This window comes from Trachypithecus francoisi, unplaced genomic scaffold (genome assembly GCF_009764315.1).
Source record: "Trachypithecus francoisi isolate TF-2019V2 unplaced genomic scaffold, Tfra_2.0 Lachesis_group1, whole genome shotgun sequence".
Classification (NCBI taxonomy): domain Eukaryota; kingdom Metazoa; phylum Chordata; class Mammalia; order Primates; family Cercopithecidae; genus Trachypithecus; species Trachypithecus francoisi.
The window spans coordinates 57,809,976-57,827,374 of NW_022681454.1; the positions used below are offsets into that span (position 1 = coordinate 57,809,976).

The following is a 17,399-nucleotide window of genomic DNA, read 5'->3' on the forward strand; positions in this document are numbered from 1 at the left end:
TGATGAGGTTTCAATCGGTTTTTATTGAAGCCTGTAAATTTGAAGCAAAAATCTGTTCTTAAAATGAATATTTTCTACAGCGTGAATTAAACAGTTTTTTTCTTTTTTGATCATTTTGATAAAGCAAAGAAACATAGCATGATGATTTTAACTCTCTTTTCTTTTTCAGGGCAACCATTCCCAAAGTCCTTTCATGTCTTCGTGCTGATTTTTTTTTTTCTGTTTTTTTTAGCAGCAGTAGTAGCAGCAACTTTTGCACATAGATCTTGGGAGGAAAAAGTGCAAGCCACTGACCGCATATGCAGAACTAAAGTTCTTATGTTATAGGCAAGATAAGTGGCATAAACAGGAAGCTGTGTTTTACAGAGTGGCCAAAACAAATAACCAATGAATGCAATCTGTGGGATTTGTTTCTCATATTGCACCCTGAGAATATAAGGTTCCAAGGATTAAGTGAACTTATGTCTGTAGAGTTCTAGAGGTACCAGAATATTCTTGTAGCAGTTTAATCAGGCTTTTTGGACCTGGAATTATGTTAAAAGTTTGAGGGGAAGTTTATCATTTTAGTCAGCATCTATGTAATGATAATGGCAAACAGTGAGAAAATTATCAAATTAATTTGCATCAGTTGAAGTCAACATTAAAGTAAATTTAGATACCATAGTTTAAAAGTAATTATTTGGGGCTGGGCGCAGTGGCTCATGCCTGCAATCCCAGTACTCTGGGAGGCCGAGGTGGGTGGATCACCTAAGGTCAGGAGTTCAAGACTAGCCTGGCCAACATGGTGAAACCCTGTCTCTACTAAAAATACAAAAAATTAGCCAGGTGTGGTAGCGGGCACCTATAATCCCAGCTACTTGGGAGGTTGAGGCAGGAGAATCGCTTGAACCCGGGAGGCAGAGGTTGCTGTGAGGCGAGACAGCATCACTATACATACTCCAGCCTGGGCAACAAGAGTGAAACTCTATCTCCAAGAAAATAATAATAATTATTTCGTTTAGACAAGTCAAGTTTATATCTTTAAAGTATTACCTACAGTCAGACTCTCCATAACTTTTTAATTGCTTTAAGCTTTATATATTTTTTTAAAGTTTACTTTGTCATTGCACCTTGCTCTGTACTTTTTCCAATGAGTATAAAAACGGTGTCATCAGTGTCTTCATGTGGTTTATAATGATCTCAATTTATTTAAATGCTGTTTAATTTAGAGGAGGAGATGGATTCTTTCAGCATCTCAGTATGGATAGGAATTACTAGAGCTACCCATTTTAAGATTTTATTTGCATAAATATCCTGTGACCATAAGAAGTTGAGGATAAAAATAATGTGGTTATTGTCCAATTTTGCAAACATCAATAACCTGTGATCTAATATCTTCACTGCTGACAAAGAGAAGAGTTTCTAGTTAGTGGTGTTTAGGATATTTAATCTTCATATCCAATAGTTAGTTTGGAAAGATAAAACAGAAATCTTTTTGTTGCTTTTTCTGAAGGATTGGCTTTTTTTTGCTTCAGTATGTTTGGCTTTCTCTTCCCTCTCAGCTTTCCTCAGATGAGCTTCCTCTCTGGAGTCTTCTTCTGGGGAAATATCTATAAGGAGTAAGGCGACGGTGTGGCCAATAAAATCGCTGGAACGGAAAATGGTGGTTACACCTTGAAGGCAGGAAAGGTCTGTTTGGAAACCTAAAATGGATTCTGGGCCTTCGTGGAAAAAAATGGAAGGGACACCTAGGTGTCTTTGTGATGGGCTGGACCCTTGTGACCGGACTCCTCGTGGCGGGTGGAGGGGTGAGTGTAAAGATCTGGCAGTCGGTAGGGTTTGCGTTATTTTGTGAGTCTCCAGGAGGGGTAAATATCTCTTCTTGTCCTGTGGAGAGGAAAACGCAAGTCAGGAAACAGGCCTGGTAACAGAAGCAGAAGGGTGGTTTAGAGTGGTGGCAGAGGAGAAAGATGGGAAGAGAGAATTAGAGAAATCTCAGTGCATATTTGAAAGAACTGCCAACGTTCAGTGAAATGAAACAGAGACACACCTGCTGACCCAGCATTTCCACTGTGGGGAATTTACCCAGGAGAAATGAATGTTTATGTCTATAAAAAGACTCGTTCAGGGGTGTTGACAGTAGCATTATTCATAATAACCTAAATGGAAACAATCTCAGTGTCCATCAACAGAGGAATGCATGAAGAAACTGTGTATATTCATACAATGAAATAGTACTCAGCAGTAGTTCTCAGCAGGAAGAACTACTAATACCCACAACGTTGATATATCCCATGGATGTCAAGCAATACAAGTTAGACACAAAAGTGTACATACTGTACAACTCCCTTTATATGAAGTTCAAGAGCAAGCAAAACTAATCTATAGTTTAAAAAAAAGTCAAAATAATAATTCAGCTTAGGGCAAGGATAGGTATTTTTTAGCAGAAAGTGTAGCCAGGGAACTCTTTAGAAATGTTTCATATCTTGATCTGGGTGGTTGTTACATAGATATGGTTATCTATATATCTATATGTATACACACACAGGTGTACACACACATATAATTTGTATATAAACACATATATGTGTACATACGTATGTTTGTACACATACACATGTTTATATGTAGCCATATGTAAAATGTGATCAAGCTGTACCTTTAAGATGTGTGACTTTTGGCCGGGTGCTGTGGCTCAGGCCTGTAATCCCAGCACTTTGGGAGGCCCAGGCAGGCGGATCACGAGGTCATGAGATCGAGACCATCCTGGCTAACATGGTGAAACCCTGTCTCTACTAAAAATACAAAAAAATTAGCCAGGCATGGCGGCGGGTGCCTGTAGTCCCAGTTACTGGGGAGGCTGAGGCAAGAGAATAACGTGAACCCGGGAGGCAGAGCTTGCAGTGAGCTGAGATTGTGCCACTGCACTCCAGCCTGGGTGATAGAGCAAGACTCCGTCTCAAAAAAAAAAAAGGATTTTATTGCATGTAAATTATAACTAAATAAAGAAAATTCAGTAGAAAAAAGGAACTTAATGTTAAGAAAATCAAAATAACTGCCCCCAAAGGCCATTAATCCAAAAGTTCTGCTTCAACTGCCCAAGCAGTGAAATAATTTCCTAGGGGAAGGGAGGGGCCATCTACAAGCAGCAGGAGAAAGAGCACTGAGAACCAGGATGCAATTATCTTTTGAGAAGAAATTTGGATCAAACTCAAGTGTCATAGTCTTCCTTGACTGTATCATTGAATCAAATTGGCTATGAAAAAGTAATCTTTTCTTAGATTGTTCCTTCATTCCCTTAGAGGCTTACATATACAGCCTGGAAAGGGCTGCCCATGTGAATGATGATAAAATGAACTTCCCCTGTAATCCCAGCACTTTGGGAGGCCTACGTGCGTAGATCACCTGAGGTCAGGAGTTTGAGACCAGCCTGACCAACATGGAGAAACCCCATCTCTACTAAAAGTACAAAAATTAGCCAGGCAAGGTAGCACATGCCTGTAATCCCAGCTACTTGGGAGGCTGAGGAAGGAGAATTGCTTGAACCTGGGAGGCGGAGGTTGCTGTGAGCCGAGATCATGCCATTGCACTCCAGCCTGGACAACAAGAGCCAAACTCTGTCTCAAAAAAAGAAGAGCTTCTCACAGGAAGTTGAGAGTGCTGAGGCACTTACCACCTCCCTACCAAGGACTAGATTCCCCTCTCCTTTGGGACAGTTTAATTCAGGTTTCTTGGCTGTATTGGATATGCTTGTTATTTGCCTATGTCCGTAGTCCCTCCTACATATTCTGTTTCATCCATGAACCCTGGAAATGTCAGTTGTCAGTCCTATACACCTTCTGGCTGTGGCTGATTAGACCACTGATTGACACTCAACTCATTCATTGGCTGGTCAGTGACCAATCAGATTCTCACTTGAGAATTGAGTCACAGTGGAAGACATCAGTGGAAGGCGTAGGGCAGGGGCTGGAGTGTCACGTTTTGACCTTCCGAATGTTGAGAATGCAGAGAAGCCAGTCTGCACATAGAAGCAGCAAAATAGGGAAGGCCTCTGGGACAGAAGAGACCAGAGGCCTTGTGGTAACAGAGTGATGTTGGGAGTAGCAGCCTTGGTGTTTTTTTTTTTTTTTGACGGAGTCTCCATTTGTTGCCCAGGCTTGAGTGCAGTGGTGTGATCTCGGCTCACTGCAGCCTCCACCTCCTGGATTCAAGCGATTCTCCTGTGCCAGCCTCTTGAGTAGCTGGGATTACAGGCGCCCACCACCACACCCAGCTAATTTTTGTACTTTTAGTAGAGATGGGGTTTTGCCATGTTGGCCAGGCTGGTCTCAAACTCCTGACCTCAAGTGATCCACTTGCCTCGGGCCTCTCAAAGTGCTGGGATTATAGTCGTGAGCCACCATGGCCGGCTAGTTTTTGGCTTTTCAGGGAGCCCTAGCTATTCTTAAGTTTCTTGGAGATATCCTTATAATAATCCACCTCCAGCTCTACTTGTTTCTAAAGCTAGCTTGAATGGGTATCTGTTCCTCGAACAAAATGCCAACCCCTTCTCCCATAGCTACTCAGGGTACACTGAAATTCTATAACTGAAACTAGATTGAGACACTTTACAGAAAATGACCAAATCCCACATTAGTCGCTTTTTTTCTGGTAAGTTCTGAACCTTACAGGAAGACATTCTGCCAAGAATCCAGTCGCTAGGAGAGAAATTAGCCTTTGATTTTTTTTTTTTTTTGAGATGGAGTCTCGCTCTGTCGCCCAGCCTGGAGTGCAGTGGCGCGATCGGCTCACTGCAAGCTCCGCCTCCTGGGTTCACACTATTCTCCTGCTTCAGCCTCCCGAGTAGCTGGGACTACAGGCGCGTGCCACCACGTCCGGCTAATTTTTTTCTTTTTTTATTTATATTTTTAGTAGAGACGGGGTTTCACCATGTTAGCCAGGATGGTCTTGATCTTCTGACCTCGTAATCCATTTGCCTCGGCCTCCCAAAGTGCTGGGATTACAGGCCTGAGCCACCACGCCCGGCCCAGCTGGCCTCTGTTTTAAGCCCCATCTTGACATTTTGCTGTCAGCTCAGGCTTAAGGAGGCCTTGAGCTTTGCCACTAGGTTAACTATGCTCCAGCTGTTAGAAACCACCCACCCACTCGCCTCTTGTGCTTATCTCATTTCTAGAAACCTGAAGATACTCTCTAAATCCTCCTCTAACAGTTGGGTTTCAGAGCCTGCAAGGCAGGTTTTCTCTGACTCTGGGATGTCCAGTAGTGTTCAGTGCTCTCTTTTTCTGGGATTTTCAAGGGTGTAAGATCAAGGTATAAGCTTGCTTCAATCACTTACCCAGGAGTGTGAGCAGGACCACATAAAACCACATTCTTCCAAACAAACTAGACCTATGGTGATTCTATTGGGTCACCAGTTAGCTAACACAAGTGTCCTAAAATGTGGGAGTAATAGTGATTGGTTTGGGAACCTGTCACATCTCACAAAGTTACGGCCACACATCTGAGAAAGTGGGTTGATGCCATTTATGGTCTCTGATGTCAGCTGATCTAACACTGCTCATTAATTCTTTTATCTTTGTTCTTCTCTGTTCCTTATCTTCTAAACCTTTGCTATCTCCTCAAATTTCCCTCAAAATTTTCATTCTTCATTCATCTAAAGAATTTGCTTTGAAACGCTCTCTACCTCTCTAAGTTGATTTATCAGCTTCATATTCCAGAGAGAAAGCTGAGGTAATCTGCCATTAACTTCTTTGGTTCCTCCTCCTCTCTCTTTAAAGTCTGTACACTTACTGATTCTGCTTCTCCCCCTATTTAATCCATTGGAATCTAACCCTGCCTCCTCCACTCTCCGAAAGCTATTTTGGCAAAAGTCATCAATTGTCCTGGGCTTCTGAAAAGGTGGTTGCAGATGCCTAGAGCACCATTTCCTGTACTCTTTGCCTGGCTGACTCCTATTCAATTTCAAGTCTCTCTCTCTCTCTCTCTCTTTTTGTCAGGCAGGTCTTTCCTACCCAGAAGCTTGGTTAAAACCCCTTGCAACATGCTTTTGTAGAGCCCTGTGAGTCCACTTTCATCATATTCATCAGCTGTGTGATTATTATTCAGTGGTTATATGCCTGCTCTACTGAAAGATCTACGTGACTGTCTTGTAGACTGCTGCCTCCTCATCCCTAGCACAGCGTCTCCAGTACAATTGAATTGATTGACAGAAATCCCAGTTTCTATAATTGCAAAGTTACCAAGTTCCTACTTCTCAGGAGTAGTGTGTTGAATAATAAGCAAATATTTCCCCTTATGTAACATACTGACGTGCTCTCAAAGGCACTGGATGTCAAAGATGAGAGCTCTTCTGCAAGCTTAATAAGACCAAAGTAGGTCAAATATTTAAATGCAGATTAAAAACATTTTGAGAGGCAGAACAGTAAAGTGTTTAAAAGGATAGGCTCTAGAGCCAGGCTCCCTGAGCTCTGCCATTTAATAACTGGGTGAACACAGATAGATTCCTTAACTTCTCTGAGTCTCATTTTCCTCCTTTGTAAAATGAAGAAAATAATACTACCCATCTCATCGTCTCTTTGTGAGTGTTATCGGAAACAAAATGTATAAAGTGCTGAGAACATTGCTGGATGTATAGTCTGCACTTAATAAGTGTTAGCTGCGGTTACTAATCTTGAATATTATAGAAACATTCTGTTAGCCTGAGCCCCATTTTCTTAGGCCCATAACATTTGTGCATTAAAGATAGGGCTATTGGGGATACATGTTATTAGAATAGGACCTCCCCAGTGACAGGGACTGTTGACTCGTGGTTACTGTCTGTGTCTCCAGCACCTAGAATAGTCCCTGGCTTATAGTGGTACTCAGTAAATACTTGATGAATTAAATGGTCAGGCTGACCTTGAATCTTCCTCTCTGTATATTTTTGTGGAGTTCAGTGAGTATTTAATTTCAGTCCCAGAAAATCTGTAATAATAATTTATATTAAAAAATGGCTGGGCGTGGAGGCTCACACTTATAATCCCAGCACTTTGAGAGGCCAAGCCAGGCAGCTCACTTAAGGTCAGGAGTTCAAGACCAGCCTGGCCAACATGGGGAAACCTCATCTCTACTAAAAATACAAAAAGTAGCCGGGCATGGTGGCAGACACTTGTAATCCCAGCTACTCCGGAGGCTGAGTCAAGAGAATCATTTGAACCCAGGAGGTGGAGGTTGCAGTGAACTGAGATGGTGCCACTGTACCCACTCCAGCCTGGGCAACAGAGGGAGACTCTGTCCCAAACAAACAAACAAAAAAATAGAGCATAATAGAAGAAACAAAGCAAAATATTGCTTGGAATTTGAATATCAGTTTTAAGGTGGTTTATTACAGTCTAGACATGAAATTCATAACATACCAACAACTACTTTAAAAACAAGTACTTTTTAAAAAAAAGGTAATGATGAAATACCTTTCTTTTTATAATTACCTATACTCTGTGGTTATTTGGGCAGACAAAGCTGGCTTGCAGTGAACTATACTGATTTTAAGAGAAGTCAGCTTTCTACTTGAAATTTAAGTGTGCAGTTCTTCCCTTACATGGCTCATGGAGACTTAGAAAAATTCTCATGTGCTTTCAGACTTGAGTCAGAAAGAAAAATAAGTTCTATGATTGATTTACTCACAATAACTGCAAAACTCAATTTATTTTGTAGACTCAGAGAATGACTATCTTGGTTAAATATCTGATTTCACAGATAAAATATCAGAGCCTAGAAAGTATCATACAGGCCTCTTTCAATTCTACCCTGTGAGTCAAGTCGTTTCAACAAGGTACAGGTTATCACATTAGGGGCTGTGGCAAATGCAGAGATGATTAAGATTAAAAGCCTGAGCTCAAGGAGTGGGCAGATGCTATGAAGCCGGGGATCTGCAGTACAGAGCAGATGCCGTATGTGCCGTAGGTGATGCACAAATAGCTGTAAGAAGTCAAAGGTGTCAGAAAAAGAAATTGCAATTTTTACATTATTACATCTTAACAAAGACTTTGTAAAGGCAAAATCATAGTGGCATTTAAATGTTGTGCCTTAAAGCAGAATTGCAACAAACAGAGGTGAAAGCAAGAGGAGGGAGCAGCTGTGGTTGCTGCTGTGCAACAGTGAGAAGAGGGTGAGTTTGGAGAGCCACACATGACCTTGTTTGGCAGACCCCGGGTGTGTGTGAGTGAGCAATGAACTGGAAGCAGGGCTGCTAGGATAGAATGAAGCTACATTTGAAGGACTTTGAGGGATTGTAGGGAAAAGTGAGTCAAATTCAGAAACCAAATCTGATGTTTCAATGGGTGCAATGGGTGTTTTGTTTTTTGAGACAGAGTTTCACTCTTGTTCCCCAAGCTGGAGTGCAATGGCATGATCTCTGCTCACCACAACCTCCACCTCCCGGGTTCAAGCAATTCTCCTGCCTCAGTCTCCCGAGTAGCTGGGATTACAGGCATGCGCTGCCACACCTGGCTAATTTTGTATTTTTTTTTTTTTTTTTTTTTTTTGAGGCGGAGTCTCGCTCTGTCGCCCGGACTGGAGTGCAGTGGCCAGATTTCAGCTCACTGCAAGCTCCGCCTCCCGGGTTTCCGCCATTCTCCTGCCTCAGCCTCCCGAGTAGCTGGGACTACAGGCGCCCGCCACCTCGCCCGGCTAGTTTTTGTATTTTTAGTAGAGACGGGGTTTCACCGTATTAGCCAGGATGGTCTCGATCTCCTGACCTCGTGATCCGCCCATCTCGGCCTCCCAAAGTGCTGGGATTACAGGCTTGAGCCACCGCGCCCGGCCTAATTTTGTATTTTTAGTAGAGATGGGATTTCTCCATGTTGGTCAGGCTGGTCTCGAACTCCCGACCTCAGATGATCTGCCCTCCTCGGCTTCCCAAAGTGCTGGGATTACAGGTGTGAGCCCAATGCACCCAGCCTCAGTGGGTGTTTTTAAGATGTGAATAAAATAAATCTCTAATCTCATTATAACTTGTTTAGCTATGTGTTTACAAAGCCTCCTGAAGAGCGGTTCACTTTTTGCAGAGAAAGTGGCAGGTGGCTAGTTTTGTTTTATGATGCTTCTTTTAGATGTCATTTTTAGCAGGTGAGGCTTGGGGACCTTGTCTTGGGATATGGGAGGCAGGTTTTGTTCATAATGTATGCTCTGTCCCCTGATTGCCAGAGTACGTGGAGAGGTTGCATCAGGGGGTTTCTGAGTATTCCACGACCAGCTCTGATGTCTCTCCCCTTCTCCTGTCTATTGTGAGCTCTGAGGGATGGTAACAGGGAATCTGTCTGGGGATGAGCAGGGTTTGGCTGAGCCCCTGCAAAGCCCCCTCCCCAAGACATGTGAAAGGGGCGAAGGGCTCTGTTTGACTCCTAGGTCTATTTTCCCTAAACAGCATCTAGTTTTGGAATTAAAATAAACTGAAAAAAGGTTAAATCTAGGCTCCCCAAGATTTCCTCCCCTTGTATTTCCCTCTTTTGGTCCCTTCCCCAGCCTTTTCTTTCCTTTCCCTAGGGGTTTGCAAAACAATTCTAAGGCTCAGGACACATTTTGTAGTGGGAACAAAGAAACAGAATAGGAACAGTTGAGAAATTGAATCTAACATAATCCTAAAGAAAGAAACCTGTGTCCAACTCTGTGGCACCAAAATGCAGCTCAGTAGATGTGATTAATTAAGCAATGAACAAAGACTAAATACCCACCATGTGCAAATTACTATGCTGCTGGAGATAGAAAGTGGACAGTGCTGTAATTCAAAGTGGAATTGTTAGCTTTGTAACCGTAATAACTAGTATTTGTACAGCGTTTTTAGCTTGAAGAGTTTTTCACAGATGATAGCTCATTTGGTCCTTGCAAACCCCATAACGATGGATAATATTAATATTGTCACTTCACATATGAGAGTCTGATACTCAGAGACGTTAAGCATGTCTAAAGTCACAGGGCTATTGCCGAGACGAGGACCAAGGTCTTCAGGTGACAAAATCCAACCTCCTTCTCTTTAACCACACAGGCTGATGGAAGCTGAAGTAAATATTTCCAATTTGTGGGAATATATAATCATGGAGCCAATTTTGTCTTTTCCTACAACTTATTAATTAGTGGACCCAGAGCAGAATAAAAGCAAAACCCTTACCTTCTGCCACAGTTACCACCAACCAGCAGACCAGTAACGAGTAGGAGAAGCAGTGTCTGCGAGCCATGGCTTCTACGCTGAGCTGTCACTGCGTTGAACCTGATGTTGCTTTAAAGGAGAGTTGGTGAGTCACCAGCAGCCTGATTCAGGTAATTTGCATTTGCACAGTGGACCACAGTGATCAGGGCTTGCGGTGTGAGGGTAAGAAATCAGCAAGGAAATACCAGACAGTATTTGTCAACCAGAAGCTTCTTGGAATGACAGCCAGATATCAATCATCTCTCCTCAGAGGGGGATTTTGGACAACCACGCCTTCACCATCCTTCTAATCCCTCAAATCTTCTCCCATGTTAATGCCTTTCAGTTGTGTATATGAGTCTTCCTCTGCAAGAGAAATAAGCTGTCCAGAAATATGCAACAGTGCTTTGCTCTGTGCAGCTTACCTACTTAAAAAGCGAAACGAGGGAGAGGGCATTATCCGGAGGCTTCCTGACCCTGGTGGTTTGCAGTGGAGAGTTGGGGATCATTCTTAGGCCCCCAACCAGGATTTATGCTGCTTCTCTGCTCTGCTTTTGTCCAGGAGACAAGGGAAGCAGAATCAGAAAACTATCTTCCCTAGTGGTCATGACGGTCACTGTCTAAACAAACATAAACATTTGGGAGAGTAGCTTAGTGAGTTGTCCTTTCACAGCTCCTCCTGATTCACCATATTGCATATAAGATGGACGTGACATATCTACGTCCAGTTGGTTTCCTGAGGGAAAGACTTCGTCAGCTGCTGGATATATGAGAGGGGATTGTCACAGGTGATTAACAACATGGACCTTGGAGTTAGGAAAAATTCCAGTCTTTGTTCCTTTCCTTACTAGATGAGTGACTGTGGTGAGTCCCTGAGACTAGCTAAAGCCTCAGGGGCCTCATCTGTAAAATGGGACTTGTGGTACTACCCTCAGAGGAATTTGTGAATTCAGGAGATGCTTTTTAAACATTTTTTTTTTTTTAAATTTCAATATCTTTTGGGGTACAAGTGGTTTTTGGTTACATGGATCGATTCTATAGTGGTAAATTCTGTGATTTTTAGTGCACCCGTCACCTGAGCAGTCTACACTATACCCAGTATGTAGTCTTTTATGCCTCACCCCCTTCCCAACCTCCCCCACCCCTAGCCTCTAAAGTCCATTATATCATTCTGTATGTCTTTGTGTCCTCATAGGTCAGCTCTCACTTATAAGTCAGAACATACGATACTTGGTTTTCCATTCCTGAGTTACTTAACTTGGAATAATGGCCTCCAGCTCCATCCAGCTCCAAGTTGCTGCAAAAGACATTATTTCATTTTCTTTTTATGGCTGAGTGGTATTCCATGGTGTATTTCTACCACATATTCTTTATCCACTTATTGGTCAATGGACACTTAGTTGGTTTCATATCAAGGAGTTAATTGACATACAGCTCCAACCACAGTGCCTGGCCTGTGAAAGGAAGTGTTTGTGATTGTCATTAAATTATAATAACCTCAACTGACAATTTATTCTCTTAGGAGGCTGTACTTGCCAAATCAATTAATCACTGAACAGACCTCCACTTTAAGGAGAACATTTTCCTGGGTATCATATGGAAAAAAAAAAAGAACAAACTAAACATGGTCCTGTCTTTGAAGGACTGACAATTTAACAAGAGAGGCTGTGCAAACTGAAAATCAAAATGAATAAGGATGCAAACACTCACAGATAGAAAATGGAAAGTTCCTTAGGCTTGATGTTAGTCCTAGGCAAACTTCCAGAACAGATAATCAGATGGATGATTTGTCAGCAGTTTGAAAAGGAATCAGGAAACATCCAGGACAAGTTGAGTTCCTTAGACTTGCCACTCATTCGATAATTCTGTATTGACTTTTATTTATTCAGCATCAGACACTGGTCTAGGTGCTGAGGCTAAAGATAGGATTCCTGTTCTCATGGAACTTATAGTCTAGGAGACATTAAATATTAACTCAGGAGTAACAGTAAAGGGTTTTGAGTGCTAAGAGAGAGGAAGGACTGAAGGTTATGGGAGAATGAAGCAGAGAAACACAGTCTATAATTTTACACCAATGGGTTAGTATCACATATGCTACTTTGTCCCCTTCATTGGAGATACACTACAATGCCAATAGAATTAGATTCACATAATCACTTTAACCACTGCCCGGTGTTTCATTTTATAGATTTACTGTAATTTATTTAACCAAACTTTAAACTGATGGACATTTCTACTATTTCTTCTGATTCTCTTTCTTTTTTGTTTTGGAGTGCTAATGAGCTTTCATCTTAAATGTTGATGAAAATAAATAACAAAAGCAAAATAACTTATTTTTTCATTCAAATCTATTGTTCTGAAATTTATAAAATAAAGGAACAAAATTTTAAAAGGAATACATTGGTTTTTTTTTTTTTTTCTTTTGAGATGGAGTTTCACTTTGTTGCCCAGGCTGGAGTGCAGTGGCGCGATCTCAGCTCACAGCAATCTCTGCTTCCTGGGCTCAAGCAGTTCTCGTGCCTCAGCCTCCTGAGTAGCTGGGATTACAGGGCTACTCGGGAGGCTGAGGCGTGAGGGTGCGCCACCACACCCAGCTAATTTTTTTGTGTATTTGGTAGAGACGGGATTTCGCCATGTTGGCCAGGCTGGTCTCGAACGCCTGACCTCAGATGATCTGCCCACCTCAACTTCCCAAAATGCTGGGATTACAGGCATGTGCCACTGCACCTGGCCAAGGAACACAATTTTAAAAATTTTATCAAATTCTTATCCAGCAGAAACTCGAACATTTCTTTATTATTGGTGTATAGAATAACTAAGTCTCGGCATATCTTATTTCTTTGTATGTTATATATAGAGTGGAGCCAAGTGTTTCACAACACATAAAATCAATGAAACTGGTGTGAAGTTTCACATTCATTTGCCAAAATCCTTATACCTTAAAAGTATGAAAATATTTCTGAAAGCTTATTTCAAATGCAGTAGTTTTGGTAAAAATATCTTTTTAGTCATATACTTTATCCACAAATCATGTACTTGCAGATTGATCAATGAGAATCTAATGTCTATGTTTCCCAATGTCAAGAAGGCTATAAATGGCTTTGAGTCACAGTTGTTAGTCCAGTGTGTTAAGGGGAAGGACCCATGTATGTAGGCCAGTTTGTGTTAGGTCTTTTTCTCACAATGACCTTATGAGGTATTGAGAGGAGTTACATTTCTTTCCTCAAGACTGAAAGATATTAAGTGGTAATTACGACTGAGAGTCAGAGCTGAGATTTTTCTGATTCCAAAATTCATGCTTTTTCTTCTAATTAAATATACAGTCATATGCTGTATAATGACTTCTTGTCAATGACAGATTGCATATATGACAGTGGTTCCATATGATTATAACGGAGCTGAAAAATTCCTATTGCCGAGTGACTTTGTAGATGCCATAAAGTCATAACACAATACATTACTCACATGTTTGTGCTGATGATGCTGGTATAAACAAAGCTGCTGCACTACTAGTCATGAAAAAAGTGTAATACTTACAGTTATGCATAGTACATAATACTTGGTAATGATAAATGACTATATTACCGGTTTATGCATTTACTATACTATAGTTTTCATTGTTATTTAAGACTGTACCCTTTCTATTTATGAAAACTAAGTTTGTTCTAAAATAGCTTCAGGCCGGTTGCCGTGGCTCAAGCCTGTAATCCCAGCACTTTGGGAGGCCGAGACGGGCGGATCACGAGGTCAGGAGATCGAGACCATCCTGGCTAACCCGGTGAAACCCCGTCTCTACTAAAAAATATAAAAAATTAGCCGGGCGAGGTGGCGGGCGCCTGTAGTCCCAGCTGCTCGGGAGGCTGAGGCAGGAGAATGGCGTGAACCCGGGAGGCGGAGCTTGCAGTGAGCTGAGATCCGGCCACAGCACTCCAGCCTGGGCGACAGAGCGAGACTCCGTCTCAAAAAAAAAAAAAAAAAAAAAAAAAGTAAAATAGCTTCAGGCAGGTCCTTCAGGAAGTATTCCAGAAGAAGGCATTTTTATCATAGCAGATGGCAGCTCCATGCATGTTATTGCCCCTGAAGATCTTCCAGGGGAACAAGATGTGGAGGTGGAAGACAGTGACAGTGATGATCCTACCCTGTGTAGGTCTAGGCTAATGTATGTGTTTGTGTCTTAGTTTTTAATAAAAAAGTTTAAGTAAAAAAAAAAAATTTAGAAATAAAACTTACAGAATAACAATACAAAGAAAGTATATTTGTACTACTGTACAATGTGTTTGTGTTTTAAGCTAAGTGTTATTACAAAAGGTCAAAAGGTTAAAATTTTTAAATTTAGGCCGGGCGCAGTGGCTCACTCCTGTAATCCTAGCACTTTGGGAGGCTGAGACGGGCAGATCACAAGACCAGGAGATTGAGACCATCCTGGCCAACATGCTGAAACCCTGTCTCTACTAAAAATACAAAAAATTAGCAGGGCGTGGTGGCAGATGCCTGTAGTCCCAGCTACTTGGGAGGCTGAGGCAGGAGAATGGCATGAACCTGGGAGAGGAGCTTGCAGTGAGCCGAAATTGCATCACTGCACTCCAGCCTGGGTGACAGAGCGAGCCTCCATCTGAAAAGAAAAAAAATTAAATTAAATAAATAAAATTTATTTATTTATTTATTTTTTTCAGACAGAGTTTCACTCTTTTGCCCAGGCTGGAGTGCAATGGCATGATCTCAGGTCAACACTGCAACTTCCACCTCCTGGGTTCAGGCAATTCTCCTGTCTCAGCCTCCAGAGTAGCTGAGATTAGAGGCATGCAACACCATGCCCAGCTAATTTTTGTATTTTTAGTAGAGATGGGGTTATACTATGTTGGTCAGACTGGTCTCGAACTCCTGACCTCAGGTGATCCATCTGCCTCTGCCTCCCAAATTGTTGGGATTATAGGCATGAGCTACTGCGCCTGACCAAATTTAATGTTTCTAATTTAAAAATTTATAAAGTAAAATAGTTATAGTAAGATAAGGTTAATTTATTATGGAAGAAAAATATTTCCATAAATTTAGTGTAGCCTAAGTGTGCAGTGTTTATTTTCATTTTATTTTTTATTTTTTTTTGTTTGAGAGGGAGTCTTGCTCTGCCGCCTAGGCTGGAGTGCAGTGGTGCGATCTCGGCTCACTGCAGGCTCCGCCTCCGGGTTCACGCCATTCTCCTGCCTCAGCCTCCAGAGTAGCTGGGACTACAGGCATCTGCCACCACGTCCTGCTAATTTTTTGTATTTTTAGTAGAGACAGGGTTTCACCATGTTAGCCAGGATGGTCTCAATCTCCTGACCTTGTGATCCACCCACCTTGGCCTCCCAAAGTGCTGGGATTACAGGTGTGAGCCACCATGCTCAGCCTGTGTGCAGTGTTTATAAAGTCTACAGGAGTGTAATGTCCTTCACATTCACATGCCACTCATTCACTCACTGCCCTACCCAGAGCAACTTCCCATCCTGCAAGCTCCATTCATGGTAAGTACCTTACACAGGTGTACTTTTTTTTTTAATCGTTTATATGGTATTTTTACTCTTCCTTTTCTATGTTTGGATACACAAACACTTACCATTGTGTTATAACTGCCTACAGTATTCAGTACAGTAACATGCTCTACAGGTTTGTAGCCTAAGAATAATAGACCTATACCATATAGCCTAAGTGTGTAGTGGGCTATACCAACTATGTTTGTGTAATGCACACTATGATGTTGGCACAATGACGAAATTGCCTAATGATGCATTTCTTAGAGAATACCCATGTTGTTAAGCAATTCATGACTGTATTCACTTTGTTTTAAACATTCATTCCTTCATTCATTCATTTACTCACTAATTCATTAGTGGATTTATGTTTTTATTTTAATGGGCTCTTCTGTTTTATATCCTTCTTCTTGACAACCTGTGTGGAAGGAGGCTCTTTCCTGCCAACACCACTTAGGAAAGTCCCAGGGAAGACCTCTGGTTGGCCAAGCATAGGTCTTATGGCTAGGGAGGGTGGGAAGGGTCCATTACTAGAGGAAGTCCGGGGACAGCAGAGACTGGGCCACTAGGGATGTCAGCCGAGTAGCTACCCTGATCTGTGCCTAGTACACCTATAACATCAAGTGGCCTTCCCACCCAATCAATCCCAGTATGTGTGTGTTACTTAGAAAGCCGGATAACAGGTATAGGACAATCAATGTTCCTGTGAAAAAGAAAAGAGAACAACTTTTTATGACCCAAAGCCTGGGATTGCTATAAACAATACTTATACTGTAATGCTTCCTTGTGGGGAGAATGTTAGGAAATAGTTGTCAGTGACTAGGATCTTGTGGTTCAGTGACATCTGGGCATGTGAACTTGTCCCAACCAATTGTCAACCAAGATGGAATTATTCACTGGTTTCAGTCTATTCAGTGTCTGTATCTAAGTCACCTTGAAAAAACGTTTCCAATATATATAGTGAGACATGTTGTCACAGAAGGAATACTAATCTAAGAAGGCTTTGTTGAACTTCTTAGGGGAAAGTTCCTGATGTCCTCCACCACAGGTTTGGAGCTCAGAGAAGCAGGGCCTGTGGCACCTGGGAGCATAGCGTTGGGAGTTGAACTTTGCTGTCTCATCACTTAGTTCATTCAACAACTATTTATTGGGTGCCCACTATCTGCCAGACACTATTCCATGGGCTTGGGATACAGGTAAAAATACCTGTTCCAGTGGAGTTAACATTCTAGTGTGGTAGAGACAGAGAATAAACAATAAATACAACACATGAGTAAATCAGTTAATATGTTAGAATATTCCAAAATACGTGCTATAAAAAAAAAAAGATGATCAGTGTAAGGAATGTGGGAGAGTTGGAATTTTAATTAGAAGATGATATTCTGGTGGGCACCATGGCTCATGCCTATAGTCCCAGCACTTTGGGTGGCTGAGGTGGGCAGATCATTTGATTCCAGGAATTAGGAGTTCGAGATTGGTCTGGGCAACATGGGAAAACCCTATCTTTACAGAAAATACAAAAATTATCCAGGTGTCGTGGCCCATACCTGTAGTTCCAGCTACTTCGTAGGATGAGGTGTGAGGATCTCTTGAGCCTGGGAGGTTGAGGCTGCAGTGAGTCGATTGCACCACTGCACATCAGCCAGGGTGACAGAGTGAGACCCTGTCTCAAAAAAAAAAAAAAAAAAAAAAAGAAGAAGAAAAGGTATTCCAACAAGGACTTGAGGGAAGTGGGTAAATATCCATGTGCA

At 41.9% G+C, this 17,399-nt stretch overlaps 1 protein-coding gene and 1 long non-coding RNA gene across 2 annotated transcripts in view; one reads left to right on the forward strand and one right to left on the reverse strand.

Moving 5' to 3' along the window:
• Positions 1 to 10,469, reverse strand: ODAPH (odontogenesis associated phosphoprotein). Its single transcript, XM_033214424.1, has 2 exons — positions 10,124 to 10,469; positions 1 to 1,866 (listed from the first exon to the last, which is right to left on the reverse strand). Exons 1-2 carry the CDS (start codon positions 10,188 to 10,190, stop codon positions 1,538 to 1,540), a joined length of 396 nt encoding a protein of 131 aa, XP_033070315.1. The 5' UTR covers positions 10,191 to 10,469; the 3' UTR covers positions 1 to 1,537.
• Positions 7,915 to 17,399, forward strand: part of LOC117085476 — a 23,271-nt gene continuing 13,786 nt past the window's right edge. The window contains exons 1-2 of the long non-coding RNA XR_004437968.1: positions 7,915 to 8,258; positions 10,136 to 10,272. This is a non-coding gene — a long non-coding RNA (uncharacterized LOC117085476). The remainder of the gene's footprint in view (positions 8,259 to 10,135; positions 10,273 to 17,399) is intronic.